Below are 21,591 nucleotides of genomic sequence, written 5' to 3'. Positions count from 1 at the left end.
AGTTCTGGATTAGAACGGGTGTCAAGGGTTATGGGGAGGAGGCAGGAAAATGGGATTAGGGGGCAGAGATCAGCCATGATTGAATAGCGGAGTAGATTTGATGGGTCGAATGGCATAATTCTACTCCTATAACTTGTGAACTTTGCCACCTTCTCAACACAACCTACCCCACACAAAGACATGCTGATAGTACTTAATAAACCCATCAAAATGAAGTGCTGTGCAAGGTGGGGAGACCATGGGTTCAGTAGATGAGCGGGGGTGTGTGCTGGTGGTCAGAGACCACTAACTGGAATAGATGAAGTAAATGATAATTAGTCTAGTTTAGTTTATTGTCACGTGTACCGAGGTACAGTAAAAAGCTTTAGTTGCGTGCCAACCAGTCAGTGGAAAGACAATACGGTGCGGCACAGTGGCGCAGCGGTAGAGTTGTTGCCTTTCAGCAAATGTGGCACCGGAAAGCGGGGTTAGATCCCGACTACGGGTGCTGTCTGTACGGAGTTTGTACGTTCTCCCCGTGACCTGCGTGGGTTTTCTCCGAGATCTTTGGTTTCCTCCCACACTCCAAAGACGTGCAGGTATATAGATTAATTGGCTTGGTAAACGTAAAAATTGTCCCTGGTGGCTATAGGATCGTGTGTTAATGTGTGGGGATCGCTGGTCGGCGCGGACCCAGTGGGCCGAAAGGGCCTGTGTCCGCGCTGTATCTCTAAACTAAACTAAAACTAAAAACCCATGATTACAATCAAGCCATCTACAGTGCACAAATACATAATAAACGAATAACGTTGTGTGCAAGATAAAGTCCAGTATAGTCCAATTAAAACTGGATCTCCAATGAGGTAGATGGTAGCTCAGGACCGCTCTCTAGTTGTTGGTAGGATGGTTCCGTTGCCTGATAACTGCTGGGAAGAAATGTCCCCGAATCTGGAGGTGATAGACAATAGATAATAGGTGCAGGAGTAGGCCATTCAGACTTCGAGCCAGCACCGTCATGCAATGTGATCATGGCTGATCATTCACAATCAGTACCCCATTCCTGCCTTCTCCCCATACTCCCTGACTCTGCTATCTTTAAGAGCTCTATCTAGCTCTCTCTTGAAAGCATCCAGAGAATTGGCCTCCACTGCATTCTGAGGCAGAGAAATCCACAGATTTACAACTCTGTGACTGAAAAGGTTATTCCTCATCTCCATTCTAAATGGCCTACCCCTTATTCTTAAACTGTGGCCCCTGGTTCTGGACTCCCCCAACATTGGGAACATGCTTCCTGCCTCTAATGTGTCCAATCCCTTAATAATCTTATATGTTTCAATAAGATCCCCTCTCATCCTTCTAAATTACAGTGCATACAAGCCTAGTGGCTCCAGTCTTTCAACATACGACAGTCCCGCCATTTCGGGAATTAACCTAATGAACCTATGCTGCACGCCCTCAATAGCAAGAATGTCCTTCCTCAAATTTGGAGACCAAAACTGCACACAGTACTCCAGGTGTGGTCTCATTAGGGCCCTGTACAACTGCAGAAGGGACTAAACTAAGGAGCTGATTGTGGACTTTAGAAGGGCTCAACATCCAAGGACGTACACGCCACTGGAAATAAATGGGTCTACTGTGGACAGGGTGAGCAGTTTTAAATACCTGGGCGTCCACATCAAAGAGGATCTGACATGGACAACACACATTGTCGCACTGGTGGGTAAGGCAAAGCAGCGCCTTTACCACCTTAGACAGCTGAGGAAATTCAGAGTGTCTCTGAGGATCCTTCAATGCTTCTACTCTGGGGCTGTAGAGAGCATCCTGTCCGGCAACATCACAGTCTGGTTTGGGAACAGCTCTGCCTAGGACAGGAAGGCCCTGCAGAGAGTAATGCGTTCGGCAGAACGCACCATGGGAACTACACTCGCCCCCCTGCAGGACCTATACATCAGGAGGTGTAGATCGAGAGCAAGCAAGATTATGAGGGACCCCTGCCACCCCTGCAATGGACTGTTCCAGCTGCTACGGTCAGGCAAATGCCTCCGCTGTCACGCTGTGAAAACAGAGAGGATGAGTTTCTTCCCAAAGGCCATCAGGAATGTTAACTATTATAACTCCAGGGACTAAATTTTGTCTTCTCTGTATTAACTTTATTTATATGCTGTAACTGTAATTCTTTTTTTGCACAATCCGCAGGCTTTGCCACTTTCATTTCACTGCACATCGTGTATGTGTATGTGACAAATAAACTTGACTTAACTTTGATCCTGTTTGCCCGTATTTGGTCCATCTCTCTCCAAACCACATACTGTCCAAATAGGTTTTAAATGTTGCCTCAACTACCTCCTTTGGAAGCACGCTCTCCATATCCACCACCCTCTGCATGCAAAGGTTGCCTCTGTGATGATTGTACCACATGAAGCAAGCCAAAAGGCTTCTTCACTACCGTATCTATCAGGGAATCTTATCTTTGAAGGAATTATATACTTGTACTCCTACATCTTTCAGCTCTACAGCCCAGGGCCCCACTGTTCAGTGCAAAGGTCCTGCCCTGACCTATTCATCCAATCCATGTTCCTCATGATTTTATACACCTCTATAAGATGACCCCTCGGCCTCCTGCGCTCCAATGAATAAAGTCCAAGCCTGCCCTTAGAGCCTTAGGCCTTAGAGATCTTATATCTCAGGTCTTAGAGACCGGGCAATATCCTCGTAAACATTTTCTGCCCTCTTTCCAAGAATCTTCCAACACTGAGCTATAATGATTTTGTAAGAAAACAGTACACGTGCAATGAATTTAACATTGGACTGTAACATTGTGGAGCTGCGATCCTTTGCCGGGGATCGATTGTGAAGAGCTCCAACCGCGGGGCCTGTGGACTTTAACATCGTGAAGCCCGCGGTCTCAGGTTCTCAGGTAAGAAGCCGCCGCCTCGGGAGCTCCATGCTGCGGAGAGTGTTTCAACCGTCCCGATGCGGAAATTCGAGCATTCCAACTCACGGCCTCGGACAGTCGGCAGTGGCGACTGCGAATGGTTCAACAGCCCCGAATGCAGGTGAACAAAGAGGAAGGTGATTGAATTTTATCACTTTCCATCACAGTGAGGAATGTGGAACCCGCTGTTGTGGATGTTTATGTTAAATTTTATTTTATGTGGCTGTGTGTCTTGTTGCTTTTCACTTAGTATGGCAGCTCAAATTTCACTGCACCTTAATTGGTACATGTAACAATAAATTGATCTTGATCTTGAAATCTTGAATATACAATCACAAAGTATGCATGGATACATACCTTCAGAGGCTGAATCCACTTCTCAATGTGTATCTGGCTGCCAAGGTTGATAACTGCACCACCAAACAACCAGCACACCACACCCATCTACAGGTTAGGAAAAACAAGAGAAACAAGGTCAACACATTTCAGCACATAGATCCTTAACCAAAGCAATCTTCCTGTGTAGTGCACTGTATTCAGTGTTTAGTTTAATTTCTGGATATATAGCACGGAAACAGGCCCTTTGGCCCATCGAGTCTGCCCTGACTAGCGATCATCTCGTACACTAGCACTATCCTACACACTAGGGACAATTTACAATCTTACCAAAGCCAATTAACCCACAAACCTGTGCGTCTTCGAAGTGTGGGAGGAAACCGGAGCGCCTGCGAAAAACTCACACGGCCACAGCGAGAATGAACAAACTCCATACAGACAATACCCATAGTCAGGATCGAACCCGGGTCTCTGGCGCTGTGAGGCATCAACTCTACCGCTGAGTTACCTGTATGCTTATTAAAGATGGATTTGTAGCTGGGCTCATCACTAGGTGAGTTGCAACCACAGCAAAGTCCTGTTTCCTGGAGTTAAAAATGGAGTTACATAAAGTGCCAACAAGGAAACAGGACTTGGGCCCAAATGGTCCAAGCTAACATCCATGGACCTTCTCCCATTTCTCCACCTCTAACCCTATCACCAAAACTGGGTGGCACAGTGGCTCAGCGGTAGAGCTGCTGCCTGACAGCGCTTGCAGTGTCAGAGACCTGGGTTCCATCCCGACTACGGGTGCTGTCTGTAGGGAGTTTATACGTTCTCGCCGTGACCGCTTGGGGTTTCTCAGAGATCTTCGGTTTCCTTCCACACTCCAAAGACATACAGGTATGTAGGTTAATTGGCTTGGTGGATGTGTAAATTGTCCATTGTGTGTGTACGATAGTGTTAGTGTGCGGGGATCGCTGGTTGGCGAGGACTTGGTGGGCCGAAGGGCCTGTTTCCGTGCTATATCTCTAAACTAAACCTTTCATTTATTTATCTCTCATCTATTCACCTAGCCTTCCCTTAACACAAAGTGCTGGGGGAACTCAGCGGTCAGGCACGGTCTGTGGAGGGAACGGACATGACATTTTGAGCCGGGTCCCTTCTTCAGACTCCACAAATGCTGCTTGACCAGCTCTTTGTATTTTGCTCAAGATTCTAGCATCTGCAGTTTCTTGGGTCTCTGGCTGAAGCCCACCCCCAAATACAACTTGCCCTAAATAATCATGTTGCGGCCTATATTTCAGTTACATTGATCAAAATCTCCCTCGCATCTGAATAGCACAAGTTTTCCCTTACCTTTACTCCAGTCGCAAGGTCAGCTGTGGAAAGTACCTCTCCGATAGCCAGACTTTTATTGATACAATGTTTTTTCTTTTCTACCTGCAAGAACAACCAAGTATACTTTTAATAAAAATAAAACAATCACAGAATAAGTTCATGTCATAAACAAAGCAGTCAGATGATGGCTACAAAGATTAAATTGAAGTCCCACAGCTGAAGGCAGAGTTGAGCAAACCAGTTCACTCAATGGTGAGAGTGTCACCAAGTGAGTCACAGCTCACCATTGTCACCTTGTATGTGGTGGAGAAGCTTGTGTGGTCCTGAGATCCTGAGAGCGATGCCGTCTGGAGCTACGCTCCTGGTAGGGTCACCCATGGCGGTAAGGTCGAGGGGGAGGTTACTGACAAAGAGCAATCCAACCAAGACCTCAACGGTGGAACAGGCGGAGGGAGGATGATGGCTGACTTTAGTGGAGCGTCACAACGGCTGGGAAGGCGGATGGATGAAGGCTGCAGCAGAAAAGGGTCCCCGGTCGTCTTGGGCTCCATGTCACTGGATCCTGACCCAGATCTGTCAGGGACCGTGTGGTGGCTGTCTGTGCACCAGTCTCCCCACGTTAAACAAAGTCACGCACAGGCGTCCGACCCTATGGAGAGGACAGTCACACTCACTTCCAGTGACCGCCGATGATGATGAGTTCCTCATACTCACTGGAACTCTTGCAAGTCTGCTCATATTTCCAGCGCATAATCATACAGCACGAAGTAGATCTTTTCGGTCCAAATTGTCCATGTTGACCAAGATGACCCAAGAGCTATATCCCTCTCATCTTTTTTCTGTCCATGTGTCTTTCAAATGATGTTACAGTCCGTCTCAACTACCTTCTGTGGCAACTCATTCCATATACCCACCACCCTCCATGTAAAAAGGTTGCCCCTAAGGTTCCTAGTAAATGTTTCCTCTCGCCTTAACCCACTTCGCACTGTCCCTGCAAGGCCACCGGCATAGTTGAAGCCCCTTGTTCACCCTCTCCTCCCCTCAGACAGGAGGTATAGAAGTTTGAAAAAGCCTACTTCAAGGTTCAGAAACAGTTTATTCCCAGCTGTGTTCAGGCAACTGGACACCCCTCTCATCAGCTAGAGTGCAGTCCTTACCTCCCATCTATCAATGGCGGCCGCCCGGGCGGGAGCACGTGGCCGCTGGCTGGGTGAGGTCACACTTTGCCCTTATTTGGGAGTGAAGAAGTTGGCAACCCTACTAATACGGGGCAAGGGTGGTCCCGTATGGGACAAACTACTTTAGCCCAAAATACGCGATGTTCCGGCTAAAACGGGACAATTGGCAACCCCACATCGACCACATTGAAGCCTCTAAACTATCTTTAATCAGATTTTATCTGACTTTAAAATTATCCAGTGGTAGAAGTGATAGTCAATGCGTATCATCAAAAAACATCAAGGATTATTTCTAAACTTTATCATAGTTTAATGGAATGTCAAGCTAAAACTACATTTTATGTAAAATTTAAGTGGGAAAGGAATTGAGCATCACAATCTCAGAAGAAGAATGTGTGTAACACTACAGACATCCACTAATTCACAAAAATGGAGAGAATTTAATTGAAAAAATTTGTTTCTTTATTACGCATAACATAAAAAGCAAGCAAATTCTAAGGCAACAAACATGCTGGAGGCAATGTGGCCATACAGACGCAAACCATGCGCATATCATAGAAACATAGAAAATAGGTGCAGGAGTAGGCCATTCAGCCCTTCGAGCCTGCACCGCCATTCAATATGATCATGGCTGATCATCCAGCTCAGTAACCTGTACCTGCCTTCTCTCCATACCCCCTGATCCCTTTAGCCACAAGGGCCACATCTAACTCCCTCTTAAATATAGCCAATGAACTGGCCTCAACTACCTTCTGTGGCAGAGAATTCCACAGACTCACCATTCTCTGTGTGAAGAAATGTTTTCTCATCTCAGTCCTAAAAGACTTCCCCCTTATCCTTAAGCTGTGACCCCTGGTTCTGGACTTCCCCAACATCGGGAATAATCTTCCCGCATCTAGCCTCTCCAACCCCTTAAGAATTTTATATGTTTCTATAAGATCCCCCCTCAGTCTTCTAAATTCCAGCGAGTATAAGCCTAGTCTATCCAGTCTTTCTTCATATGAAAGTCCTGCCATCCCAGGGATCAATCTGGTGAACCTTCTCTGTACTCCCTCTAAGGCTAGAATGTCTTTCCTCAGATTAGGAGACCAAAACTGTACACAATATCTTCAGGAGTTGCCCAAAATAGAACCATTTTGGGACAGAGTGAATTCAGTATTAAAGGAGGTATTAGGATATATAGTCTCCAAGAAGTGTTCATTTTATTCTTGGGTAATATAACTACAGTGGTGCTGAAGGAAGATCATTACTTGGTTAAAATCCCACTTACAGCTAGCAGAGAGGCCATGACAAGAAACTGGCTTGTAGTGGACACACCCAGACTTAGACCATGGTTAGACATAGTACAGGAAATATTTGTGATGGAGAGAATGACATATTCTCGAAGAGTGAAAGAAGACGAGTTTAACAGAAAATGGGAAAAATGGATTAGGTATAGAAATAAAGACATAAACACTGTATAATTGTATTGACAATAATGTAAGTTATTGGAAAATAACTTACGACGGTTTCTCAGTATCCACCTCCCCTCACATCCGGAATCTTGGCATCATTTTTGATCAAACCCTCTCCTTCAACAAACACACTAAACACATCACCAAGACAGCCTTCTTCCACCTCAAAAACATCGCCCGTCTCCGTCCATCCCTCTCCTCCACAGCTGCAGAAACCCTCATCCACACCTTCATCACCTCCCATCTGGACTACTGTAACAGCCTCCTCTATGGTTCACCCTCAAAAATCATCAATAAACTCCAATACATCCAGAACTCCGCTGCCCGTCTACTCACCCACTCCCCGACCCATGACCATATCACCCCCGTCCTTTACAAGCTCCACTGGCTCCCCATCCCCCAGAGAATCCAGTACAAAATCCTCCTCATGACCTACAAAGCCCTCCGTAACCTGGCCCCATCCTACCTGACTGACCTCCTCCACAGACACACTCCCACCCGCACCCTCCGCTCTGTTGCTGCTAACCTCCTGTCCCCCCCCATCCGGACCAAACTCAGATCCTGGGGGGACAGGGCTTTCTCCATCGCTGCTCCCACCCTCTGGAACTCACTACCCCAAACCGTCAGAGACTTCTCCTCACTCACCACATTTAAAACATCACTGAAGTCTCACTTGTTCAACACCGCCTTCAATCATTGACCGTCGCTCCACCCTATTCATCCTTTTCTGTTTGTTTATTTATTTATCTTTATGTTAGATCTAATATGTAAAGCGTCTTTGGGTTTCTAGAAAAGCGCTATATAAATGTAATGCATTATTATTATTATTATTAATAAGAAAATAGTTTTGTATACGGCCTCTGGAGTGGCGTCCGGTGGGCATCACGTCGGGGTCACCAATGTGGCGCGTCGGTAGAGGCCCGAAATAAAGGCAAGGAGCCAGGTATTTTGGGGGGGTTTTGGTTTAATACTTGGTTATCAGACGGGTCGAGTCTGCCGACATGGCTTCGCGCCCAAAACCTTGTCCTTATATCTGTAGTACCGGACCGCCCCCCTGGACTGGTCCATTCCCGTGCCGACGTCCCGCCATGGGACATTCCGCCCTTACGTGCCATCGGCCCTCCGGGACTGCGCCTTTGTGTTCCTGCGCCGTGACGCCCACCGGACGCCACTCCAGAGGCCGTATGAGGGCCCGTACCGGGCGCTGGAGCACGGACAGACAACCTTTATCTTGGACATGAAGGGCCGGCCGGAGGCCGTGTCAATTGACCGCCTGAAGCTGGCCCACTTAGACATTGACCAACCGGTGCGCGTTGCCCAGCCTCGGCCACGAGGTCGCCCACCCTTCTGGGACCCACCACCTGTCCCTCCAACTGTGCCTCCGCCGGCCCCTCTGTCGACCGATTACCATACGCGGTCCGGTCGGGTTGTGCGACCACCAGTGCGCTTTGTGCCTCCGGTTCTGGGGGGGGGGGTCCTGTGGCGCCTCCCAAGGGTTGGGCCATACCACTACCGACCCCTCGGCACGGGAATGGACCAGTCCAGGGGGGCGGTCCGGTACTACAGATATAAGGACAAGGTTTTAGGCGCGAAGCCATTCCGGCAGACTCGACCCGTCTGATAACCGAGTATTAAACCAAAACCCCCCCAAAATACCTGGCTCCTTGCCTTTATTTCGGGCCTCTACCGACGCGCCACAATTGCATCATTAATTGTAAACTGAACCCCCTGCTGCACTGTTGTAAGTTTTGTTGTTATGTGTGTGTTTTATTTGTGTATGCATAAAAGCAATAAAGATTAAAGTGTAAAAAAAAATGTACACTTCCATAAGGTCACCCCTAAGCCTCCGGTGCCTGAAGTTCCAGCCTGCCCAATTTCTCCCAAAAAGCTGAGGCCCTGGAGTGCCGACAACATTCTTGTACATCCTCGTACATTTCTACACTCTATGCTCCTTAATGGCACCTTCCCAACAGCAGGGCGACCAAAAATGAACATAATACTCCAATTATGGCATCACTAACATCTTGTACAACTGTAACATAAAATCCCAACATCTGTACTCAATACCATGACTGATGAAGGCCAATGTACCAAAACTCTATCTACCTCTCACGCCACTTTCAGAGAACTTATAGACCTTGCTCCACAACACTCCCAGACCACTGTCATTCACTGTGAAGGTCCTGCCCTGCTTTGACTTCCCTATATGCAACACCTCACACTTATCTGCATTAAAGCCAACTAGCCTTTCTTCAGCCCACTCACCCAGCTAATCAAGATCCTTCTGCAATTTTTGACAACCATCTCCACCGTCTACAAACCACCCACTTTAGTGTAGGAAAATAACTGCAGATGCTGGTACAAATCGAAGGTATTTATTCACAAAATGCTGGAGTAACTCAGCAGGTCAAGCAGCATCTCAGGAGAGAAGGAATGGGTGACGTTTCGGGTCGACCCATTCCTTCTTTGCTGAGATGCTGCCTGACCCACTTTAGTGTCATTTACAAACTTACTCATCATGCCTTCTACATTCTCATCCAAATTATTGATATACAAACAGCACACCAACAATGGGCCCAGCAACGAACCCTGAGGCACACCACGAGCCACATGCTTCCAGTCCAAAAAACAATCTTCCATCATCACCCTCTGCATCCTTCCATGAAGCCCAACCTCTATCTGGTCACCTAGCTCTCCCTGGGTCCCATGCGATCTAACCTCCCAGAGCAGCCGTCCATGTGGAACTTTGGCAAATGCTTTGCTGAAGTCCATATAGTCAATGTGTGTAGGAAAGAACTGCAGATGCTGGTTTAAATCGAAGGTAGACATGAAATGCTGGTGAAACTCAGCGGGAGAGGCAGCATCTGGGGGGCGTGGCTGTGGCTGTGTTCTGCAGCTGCGGCTCACCGGCAGTCCTCTGTCTTTTTTTTTCTTTTTTTGTCTATTGTCATCGCTTAATGTACGTTTTGTTCTATTTTTAACTCTGTGTATGTGGGGGGGTGGTGGGGGGGTTGGGGGAAACCTTTTTTTCAAATCTCCTCCTCAACGGAGATGCGACCTTTACCGTGTCGTATCTCCGTTCGCGCTACGGCCTAACATCGTGGAGTCGGCGGCCTCCAGCTGGGATCGACCTTGAAGACTCCGGTCGCAGGGCCTGGACTTACCATCTCGGAGGCTTCGGCCGTGGGCCCTGCAGACCGCAACATCGGGAGCTCGCAGGTCCCTGGCTGGCGACCGGTTTTTGGGAGCTCCAGCCGTAGCAGCTTCAACCGCCCCGAAGTGCGACGTATGATCGACCCGCTCGCAGGCCCTTCATCGCCCTGCGTGGCTCGGCCGCAGCACTTTCCATCGCCCGGTGGGGGCTCAGAACTTTCATCGGCCTGCTTGGCTCGGCCCTGGGACTTACCATCACCCGGTGGGGGCTCAGGACCTTCATCGGCCTGCTCGGCTCGGCCCTGGGACTTTCCATCACCCGGTGGGGGCTTCAAAAAGTTGGGAGCCTCGATCACCTCGTGGCACCACGGGAGAAGAAATCAGGAGGAGATAAGACTTTGCCTTCCATCACAGTGAGGGTGTGCCTAGAGCAATCACTGTGATGGCTGTTTGTGTAAAAATTGTGTAAAAATTGTATCTGTGTGACCTGTGCTTTTTGTTGTCTACTGCCGGACCCTGACGTGAGAGGACGCTGGCGTTGTTTATTCGCCGCTTCTCCGTTAGGATAGTTTGTCTGTTTGTTTTTATGTTTGATTGTTTATGTAAAGCACTTTGAGCACCTGATAAGGCGCTATATAAAATAAATGCTTATTATTATTATTATTATCATCTCTAGAGAGAAGGAATGAGTGACGTTTCGGGTCTGAAGAAGGGTCTCTACCCAAAACATCACCCATTCCTTTCTCCAGAGATGCTGCCTGTCTCACTAAGTTACACCAGCATTTTGTGTCTACCTTCTATATAGTCAATGTCTACAGCTTTGCCCTCATCAACCTTTTTGGTTACTTTTTCAATAAACTCTCCATTTCGTAAGACATTATCTCCCATGTTCAAAACCAAGCTGAGTATCCCGAAGGTAGACACAAAATGCTGGAGTAACTCAGCGGGTCAGGCAGCACCTCAGGAGAGAAGGAATGGGTGATGTTTCGGGTCGAGACCCTTCTTCAGATTTCAGGCAAAACCATTCTGAATATCCAGAATCAGGCCATATCTCTCCAAATGTATGTATACTTCACCCTTCAGAATCCTCTCCGGTAATTTGGCTACCACAGATGCTAGGCTCACTGTTCTGTAGTTCCCAGGCTTTTCTTTGCCACCCTTCTTAAATAAAGGTACAACAGTCACCACACTCCAGTCTCCTGGCACCTCCAGGGAAGGGGGAAAGATTTAATAGGAACTCGATGGGTCACTTTTTCACACAAAGGGTGGTGGGTGCATGGAACGAGCTGCTGGAGGAGGTAGTTGAGGCAGGTACTATCGCAACATTTAAGAAACATTTAGACAGGTACACGGATAGGACAAGTTTGGAGGAATATGGGCCCGCCGCAGGCAGGTAGTACTAGTGAGAATGGGACATTTTGGTCGGCCTGTGACCATGCCGTATGACTCCATGACACTAGAGGGCATAGCTTAAAAGAGATGTGCACGGACGCAGGGCACACAGAGGGTGGTGAGTGCCCAGACTGCACTGTGTCCCTGCTTGCACTACAAACCTTTGCACTATTATGCTTACTTAAAATTACAGATTAACAATCTGTTGCATTATTGATAGCCATATATATTTATCTGTGGGCTATTGTATTAGTTAGAGCCTTTTAGCCCAAATTGCCCACACCGGCCATCATGTTCCAGCTACACTATTCCCACCTGCCTGTGTTTGGTTCATAACCTGTCCTATCCATGTACATGTCTAACTGTTTCTTAAATGTTGGGATAGCCCCAGCCACAACTACCTCCTCTGGCAGCTTGTTCCATACACTCACCACCCTTTGTGTGAAAAAGTTGCCCCTCAGATTCCTATTAAATTGTTTCCCCTTCACCTTAAACCTTTGCCCTCAGTTAAGGTGCTGCAAGTAAGAATTTCATTGTTCCGTTGCCCAGTACATATGACAATTAAACTATTGACTCTTGAAATATAATCTATTACATTTACATCAGGGCTAAATTTGGATAATAATTTCACTACAACATCAGTTAAAGTTATTAGATAAACTTTTGCCACATCCTTTTCACATACGCTGTCTTTAAATCCATATGGTCACCAAATTATATTTCCACATTTAGGCACTTTAACAAAATCCCTTTCATTCCTTTTTTCTCTTCTTGCAATGCCATTTGTCAGTATCTCTGCACTTCAGGAGCTCTCTTGTGCACGCAAACATGTTACCATCCATAATTTATCTGCATTCACTGCACCTGTGGCCAAAATAAACACGTTTGAAATGCAACAAACAAACCATGGCAAGCAGCAATGAGATAATGATCAACTAATCCACCCAGTGATGCCACGTCGAGAGATAAATCCTTGCGTCAAGGAGCAGTACAGCATAAAACAGCCGTGCAGCCCACCACGTCCACACCAAGCCCACTACCCAGCGACGCTAGCCCCCGCATCATGCCCAGACCCTTCAACTCCATTCTTATCCAAGTACCAGGGTGGCACAGTAGCGCAACATTAGAGTTGTTTCCGTACAGACACCAGAGACCCGGGTTCCATCCCAACTTCGGGTGCGGATTTTGTACGTTCTCCCTGTGACCGCGTGGGTTTTCTCCGGGTGCTCCACATTCCTCCCACATTCCAAAGATGTGCAGGTTTGCATGTTAATTGTAAATTGTCCCTAGTGTGCAGGATAGAACTAGTGTGCGGGTGATCACTAGTCAGCGTGAATTCAGTGAATTGAAGGGCCTGTTTCCATGCTGTCTCTCTAAATTAAATTAAAAAAATTAAACCAAGGATCCAGGAATCTGTTTTCATCAATTGAACTGTGATTGAGAGATTTAACAGTTTTTTAACAGTTTTGTCCGTCAGCATCCACATCTCTATCAAACATCAACAAGAGTATGCTGGAGAGCATCACCACAGAGTGGTGGACACTGCCCGCTCCATCACAGGTACTGACCTCCCCACCATCGAAGGCATCTACAGGAGGTGCTGCCTCAAAAAGACAGCCAGCATCATCGCTGACCCACACCACCCTGGCCACACTCTCACTGACCCACACCACCCTGGCCACACTCTCACTGACCCACACCACCCTGGCCACACTCTCACCGACCCACACCACCCTGGCCACTCACTGACCCACACCACCCTGGCCACACTCTCACTGACCCACACCACCCTGGCCACACTCTCACTGACCCACACCACCCTGGCCACACTCTCACTGACCCATACCACCCTGGCCACACTCTCACTGACCCACACCACCCTGGCCACGCTCTCACTGACCCACACCACCCTGGCCACGCTCTCATCTCGCTGCTACCATCGGGAAGAAGGTACAGGAGCCTCCAGGTTCAAGAACAGCTTCTTCCCAGCAACCATCAGGCTCTTGAACACTGCACAACACTGACCTCAGCAACTGTGATCTTCTATGGACTTCTATGAACTTTATTTACAGTTACACTAGACTTTGGTGTTGGTTTGCACTAGACTTTGGTGTAGGATTGGTGTTGGTCTTGCCTGGTTACCTAGTATTGCTAATTATTAATGATTATATTCTTTATTATTCTATATTTATTACGTTTTCAGCCCTTTTAAGCTGCAGTAAGGGAGAATTTCAAATTTCAAATGACAATTAAACACTCTTGACTACCTGTGCAAATGCCTTTTAAACATCGTAATTATACCCACCTCCTCCAGCAATGCGTTGAAGAGTCATTCAGCACGGAAACAGGCCCTTCAGCCCAACGTCCATGCCGACTAAGATGCCTTATATGAGTAGGTCCCATGAACCCCAGTTTGACCCATACCCCTTGTAACCTTTGTAGAAACAAGGAACTGCAAATGCTGCTTTACACAAAAGGCCAATGCATTGGAGTGATTCTGGAGAACATGGATAAGTGATGTTTTCGGTCAGGACCCTTTTTTAGTCCCTGAAGTGTCCTGACCCGAAACGTCCCCTATCCATGTTCTCCACAGATGCTGCCTGACCCGCTGAGTTACTCCAGCACTCTGTGAAACGTCACCTATCGATGTTCTCCAGAGATGTTGCCTCACCCACTGAGTTACACCAGCACTTTTTGTCCCTTTAAACCTTTCCTATTCATCTACCGATCCGTGAATTTTAAATGTTGCTATAGTCTCTGCCTCAACTACCTCCTCTGGCAACTTATTCCATATACTCACCACCCTCTGTGTGCACAGGCTGCCCCTCAGATCTCCTTTAAATTTATTCCCTCTCGCCTTGAACTAGTTATGGATTTGTCAAGCCAGGGAAAAAGGATCTGACTATCTCCCCTGTCTCTGTCCCTCATAATCTTCTAGACATCCATAATATCATCTCTCAGCCTTCCACGCTTGTGTGAGAACAAACTCAGCCTACCCAACCTCTCCTTGTAATTGAAGCCCTCTATTCCAAGCAACATCTTGGTCATTCCCTTATGTACTCTTTCAAATGCTACATCCTTCCTATAGTGTGGTGACCAAAATTGAAAACAATACTCCAAAGCAAAACACAAAGTACTGGAGGAACTCAGCTGGTCAGGCAGCATCGGTAGAGAACATGGACAGGTAACCCTTCTTCAGACTCAACAATACTCCAAAGTGGCCTCACCAATGTTGCCACATGAGGCCTCAATTCTAGTACAGTGCCTTAGTTGTGAAGCAAGCATACCAGTCTGAAGAAGGATCCTGACCAAATCATCACTTCTCCAGGGATGCTGCCTGACCTGTTGAGTTACTCCAGCAATTGCGTCTTTTTTGTAAACCAGCATCTTCAGTTCTTTGTTTCTACTTGCCAGGTGCCTTATTCACTATCCCTTCACTTGGCATTATTTTTAGGGATTGGTGAGCTTGTACCCAAAGATCTCGCTGTACACCAACATTCCTAGGTTCCAGCCATTTACTGCACATGTCCTGCTGGTATGTGGCATCCCAAAGTACATTCCCCCACTCTCATCTGGATGAAGTTCCATCTACCACCATCCCTGAGTATCCTTAGATCACCTTCTGTGCTGTCTATGACTCCACCATTTGCCGTGCCCTCTGCAAATTTACTAACCAGACCACCTACATTGTTTATACATGATAAACAATGAATGTCCCAGCACCGATCCCTGCGATACACCACCGTGTTTTGAGCAATATTAAAAACTCATCTTAACTAGTGGCATAGGATATTTTATGTGTCCAAAAAAGGGTCATTTAGGACAGTAACATTATGAGAGATACTCCAACATTTCACAGAATTGAGCAAGGATCCTAGCTTGTCAACTCAAATGGAGAAACGCAAAACTGCAGGTGTTGAAATCATGAGCAAAGCATAAAGTGCTGGAGGAACTCAGCGGGTGAGGCAGCATTTGTAAAGGGAATGGACAGACAACCCTATTGGGTTGGGGCCCTTCTTCAGGATGAATGATACTTTATTATAGACTATAGACAATAGGTGCAGGAGGAGGCCATTCCGCCCTTCGAGCCAGCACCGCCATTCAATGTGATCATGGCTGATCATTCTCAATCAGTACCCCGTTCCTGCCTTCTCCCAATACCCCCTGACTCAGCTATCCTTAAGAGCTCTATCTAGCTCTCTCTTGAATGCATTCAGAGAATTGGCCTCCACTGCCTTCTGAGGCAGAGAATTCCACAGATTCACAACTCTCTGACTGAAAAAGTTTTTCCTCATCTCAGTTCTAAATGGCCTACCCCTTATTCTTAAACTGTGGCCCCTTGTTCTGGACTCCCCCAACATTGGGACATGCACCTAGCTTGCGTAGTTACAGTGAAAAACTTTGTTTTGCATTCAATCTAGGCAGTACCCAAGTGTCGCCACTTGTCAGCGCCAACAAAGTTACAACAGTACCAAACAGTCCTATCTACTGCCTGCCGCTGCAGAAGGTAGCAAGCCCCCCCCCCCCCCACCCCTCTCCCACTCCCCTCATCTCCCCAGTTCCCACTTTGTTCTCAAAGCCCCCCCTCACGCCAGGTCCCCTTTAGTTCTCGGTGGCCCCCCACGCCCTATTTCCCCCCCCCCCCCCCCCGACATTTGCTGCCTGATCCATTGAGTTTCTTGCTTATATTGTCAAATCTGTTTGTATTCTGTTAAATTACACTAATAGAATTGGATTCTTTCATGGGAATTATGCCACAAGAATACCTGCTCATCCAATTGTCGTTGAACCATCGGTAACCTTATAATATACTTGACTCGTTCAGAAGTTAGGTCGCGCATCTCGTCCAGATTCAGATCATATCTGTTTAATAAAAAAGAGTACAGGTTATGCCCTTTCAACTAATACTTTCATCTTCCTGAAACCCGCATATTTTAAATGATTTATTATCTTACAAATCTGAGATGTCACTTAAATATCAAATATCAATCAAGTAGACTGAAAGGAACTCAATATCGCTGGTATTTGTATTCCCAAGAGTGTAAAACACTTCAGGCTACAGTCAACAGTAATGTCAATTATTCTCCAATTACAACATACAACAATCTGCAATTACACAGTCCACTTGCCATTAGTCATGCAGCTGTAGAACATGGAAACAGGCCCTACCGCATACTGGGTTAGTCCAATTTTTCTGCATTTGGCCCACATCCCTCTCAACCCTTCCTATCCATTTATCAGTCCATATATCTTTTAAAAGTCGTAATTGTCTCCACTTTTATAGCTTCCACCGGCAGATCATTCCAGATACAGACTACTCCGAGTTAAAATGTTGCCCCTTAGGTCCCTCTTAAATCTCTACCTTAATGCCCTCTAGTTTTAGAATCCTCTACCTTGGGGAAAAAGACTGAGCATTTATTTTATCTATGCCCCTTATCTCAATAAGGTCACCCCTCAACCTCTTACGCTCCAAAGAAAAACGTCTCAGCCTGTCTGACGTCTCCCTATAACTTAAGCCCCCAAGCTCAGATAATGCCCTGCTACATCTCTTGTGCACCCTTTCCAACTAAATGATAGAAGACACACAGTGCTGCAGTAATTTAGTGGGTCAGAGGAGATGCAGGTGAGGGATCCATCTATGACAGCAGGGGGAAGCCATGTTTTCTAAAGAACGAGGACACCTCGGATGTCCTAGAATGTCAGCAGATGAGGTGGAGACATTGACAGCAGGAGAGAGAGTCTTTGCAAGAGGCAGGGTGGGAGGAAGTGTAGTCCAGATAACTGGGAGTTGTTAGGTTTGTAGTAGATGCCAGTCCCCTGTGATGGAGACAGAGATCAAGATAGGGGAGAGAGTTATCAGTCAGTCCAATTGAATTTATGGACAGGATGGAAGTTAGTGGCAAAGTTAATGAAATCAATGAGTTCTGCATGAGTGCAGGAGCCAACCACAGTGCAGTCGTCGAAGCAGAGAAAGGGTTTGGCGATGGAGCTGGTGTACGTTTGGAACAATAACTGTTCAACCAACAAAAAGGCAGGCACAGCTGGGGCCCATGCAAGTGCCCATGGCTACACCTTTAGAAAGGCAGGCAAGGGCCCACAACTACACCTTTAACTTCGAAAAAGTGAGGAGTCAAAACAGAAGTTGAAGATGAGGACATGTTCCGCAAGGCAGAGGAGAGTGTTAGTAGAGGGAAATTGGTTGGGTCTCAGTTCAAGGAAGAAACGGAGGGCCTTGACACCTTCCCGGTGGGGGATGAAAGTGTAAAGGGACTGGATGTCCGTGGTAAAGATGAGGGTCTGGAAATTGAAAGCTATTGAAGAGTTGAAGGGCGTGTGAGGGGCATGTTATAGAAACATATAAAATTATAAAAGGACTGGACAAGCTAGATGCAGGAAAAATGTTCCCAATGTTGGGGGAGTCCAGAACCAGGGGCCACAGTCTAAGAATAAAGGGGAGGCCATTTACAACTGAGATGAGAAAAAAAAATTCACCCAGAGAGTTTGTGGAATTCTCTGCCACAGAAGGCAGTGAAGGCCAATTCACTGGATGAATTCAAGAGAGAGTTAGATAGAGCTTAAGGGGCTAGCGGAATCAAGGGATACGGTGAGAAGGCAGGCACAAGTTACTGATTGTGGATGAGCACCCATGATCACAATGAATGGCAGTGCTGGCTTGAAGGGCCAAATGGCCTCCTCCTGCACCTATTTTCTATGTGCATCAGATGCAAGTCAGAAGAAGCTGGACAAGAGGGGAATAGGAAAGAGTGAAGGTATTTGGAGATGAGTTCTGTGGGGCAAGAGCAGGCAGAAGCAATGAGTCCATCAGGGTAGTCCTGTTTGTGGATTTTTGGGAGGAGATAGAAGTGGGCAGTGCGGGGCTGTGCAACGATAAGGTTGGAGGCTGTGGAGGGGAGATGATTAGAGGTGATAAAATCGATAACAGCCTGGAAAATAATGAGCAGGTGTTCGACTGTGGGTCATGGCTAAGGGGTAGGTATGAGGAAGTATCCGAGAACTGGCGGTGAAGGTGACGGAAGTTTGGTTGGCAGAGGTTGCACACAGGCCAGAGATAAAGAGTCCAAACATGTGACACAAGCATGTGTGAATTATAATGTTTTATTCTTAATTGTTTACTGTATGTCATGTTGTTATTTGCGAGCAAAGCACTAAGGCACATTCCTTGTATGTGTACATACTTGGTTAATAAACATTATTCAATTCAATTCAATAAAAGACAAGAAAACTGTGAAGCCAGAGGGAGGAATGTACGTGGAAGGGGATAGGGGAAGGGGAGAAATGGGTGGAAATGGGGAATGGAAGGGCTAAGGGTTGTTAGGGGGTTAGTTGCCCTTTGGAGAATTCAATGTTTAGTTTAGTTCAGAGATACAGCGCAGAAACAGGTCCTTTGGCCCAGTGAGTCCACGCCGACCAGCGATCCCTGCACACTAACATCATCCTACACACACTGGGGACAATTTGTTTTACATTTCTACCCCAACTAACCTACAAACCTGTACATCTTCGGAGTGTGCAAAGAAACCGAAGATCTCGGAGAAATCCCACACAGGTCATGGGGGAAACATACAAACCGTACAGACAAGCACCCGTAGCCAGGATTAAACCCGGGTCTCTGGCGCTGTAAGGCAGCAGCTTCGCCGCCACCCCAACTATGCCGTTAATAAAGTATACAAAACAAATGCTCATACAATCAGGTTGGGTGCTACCCAAAAGGAATACAAGGTCCTGTTCCTCCAGTTTGTGTGTGGCCTCTGGAGGTGGCCCAAGACGGAAAGGTAGGTATGGGAACAGGAAGGTAAAGGAACCACGTGTAGATAGTGACCATACAATGATTAGTTTTAATCTGCAATTTGAGAGAGAGAAGGTTAAACCAGGAATGTCAGTGTTGCAGTTGAACAAAGGGGACTATGAAGGCATGAGAAAGGAGCTGGCCACGGTCGAATGGAAAGGGATCCTAGCAGGAATGACGGTGGAACAGCAATGGCAGGAATTTCTGTGCATAATCCAGAAGATGCAGGATCAATTCATTCCAAAGAGGAAGAAAGATTCGAAAGGGAGTAAGAGGCAACCGTGGCTGACAAGGGAAGTTAGAGATGGAATAAAACTAAAAGAAAAGATGTATAAGATAGCAAAGAGTAGCGGGAAGCCAGAGGAGTGGGCAACTTTTAAAGGACAACAGAAGGTAGCAAAAAGGCCAATACGGGCTGAAAAGATCAGGTACGAAGCGAAGCTGGCCAAGAATATAAAGAATGACAGTAAAAGCTTCTTTAGGTATGTTAAAAGAAAAAGATTAGTAAAGCCAAATGTGGGTCCCTTGAAGGCAGAAACGGGTGAAATTATTATGGGTAACAAGGTAATGGCGGAAAGGTTGAGCAGGTACTTTGGATCTGTCTTCACCAAGGAAGACACAAACAATCTCCCAGATGTACTAGAGGACTGAGGATCAAGGATGACAGAGGAACTGAAAGAAATTTGCATTAGGCGAGAAAGAGTATTGGGTTGACTGATGGGACTGAAGACTGATAAATCCCCAGGGCCTGATGGTCCGCATCCCAGGGTACTCAAGGAGGTGGCTCGAGAAATCATGGATGCATTGGTGATCATTTTCCAATGTTCAACAGATTCAGGATCAGTTCCTGTGGATTGGAGGGTAGCTAATGTTATCCCACTTTTCAATAAAGGAGCGAGAGAGAAAACGGGGAATTATAGACCAGTTAGTCTGACATCGGTGGTGGGGACGATGCTGGAGTCAATTATTAAAGAGGTTATAACGGCACATTTGGATAGCGGTAAAAGGATTGGTCCAAGTCAGCGTGGATTTATGAAGGGGAAATCCTGCTTGACTAATCGTCTGGAATTTTTTGAGGATGTGACAAGTAAAATGGATGAAGGAGAGCCAGTGGATGTAGCATATCTAGACTTTCAGAAAGCCTTTGAAAGGTTAATATGATTAATATTAATGATTTGGATGATGGAATTAGAAGTAACACTAGCAAGTTTGCAGATGACACTAAGCTGGGTGGCAGTGTGAACTGCGAAGAGGATGTTAGGAGGTTGTAGGGTGACTTGGACAGGTTGAGTGAGTGGGCAGATGCAGTGTAATGTAGATAAATGTGAGGTTATCCACTTTGGCGGCAAAAATAAGGAGGCAGATTATTATCTCAATGGTGTCAGATTAGGTAAAGGGGAATTGCAACGAGACCTTGGTGTCCTTGTACACCAGTCACTGAAGTGAGCGTGCAGGTACAGCAGGCAGTGAAGAAAGCTAATGGCATGTTAGCCTTCATAACGAGAGGATTTGAGTACAGAAGCAAAGAAGTCGGCACGGTAGCGCAGCGGTAGAGTTGCTGCTTTTCAGCAAATGCAGCGCCGGAGACTCAGGTTCGATCCTGACTACGGGTGCTGCACTGTAAGGAGTTTGTACGTTCTCCCCGTGACCTGCGTGGGTTTTCTCCGAGATCTTCGGTTTCCTCCCACACTCCAAAGACGTACAGGTATGTAGGTTAATTGGCTGGGTAAATGTTTTTAAAAAATTGTCCCTAGTGGGTGTAGGATAGTGTTAATGTACGGGGATCGCTGGGCGGCACGGACTTGGTGGGCCGAAAAAGGCCTGTTTCCGGCTGAATATATATGATATGATATGATAAGTCCTGCAGTTGCATAGGGCCCTTGTGAGACCACATCTGGAGTATTGTGTGCAGTTTAGGTCACCTAATTTTGAGGAAGGACGTCCATGCTATTGAGGCAGTGCAGCGTAGGTTCAAAAGGCTAATCCCTGGGATGGAGGGACTGTCATATGAGGAAAGATTGGAAAGACTAGGCTTGT

At 46.8% G+C, this 21,591-nt stretch overlaps 1 protein-coding gene across 2 annotated transcripts in view; it reads right to left on the bottom strand.

Moving 5' to 3' along the window:
* acoxl (acyl-CoA oxidase-like) overlaps nt 1-21,591 on the bottom strand; it is a 323,411-nt gene that overhangs the window by 295,819 nt on the left and 6,001 nt on the right. For both annotated transcript variants that reach the window (XM_078400283.1, XM_078400282.1), the window contains 3 exons: nt 16,514-16,610; nt 4,589-4,672; nt 3,272-3,358 (listed from right to left, as the gene is read on the bottom strand). In XM_078400283.1, the coding sequence (XP_078256409.1) occupies nt 3,272-3,358; nt 4,589-4,672; nt 16,514-16,610 (268 nt within the window). The remainder of the gene's footprint in view (nt 1-3,271; nt 3,359-4,588; nt 4,673-16,513; nt 16,611-21,591) is intronic.

The sequence above is a fragment of the Rhinoraja longicauda genome, chromosome 5 (assembly GCF_053455715.1).
Source record: "Rhinoraja longicauda isolate Sanriku21f chromosome 5, sRhiLon1.1, whole genome shotgun sequence".
NCBI lineage: Eukaryota > Metazoa > Chordata > Chondrichthyes > Rajiformes > Arhynchobatidae > Rhinoraja > Rhinoraja longicauda.
This window is presented reverse-complemented; position numbering and strand designations above follow the sequence as displayed.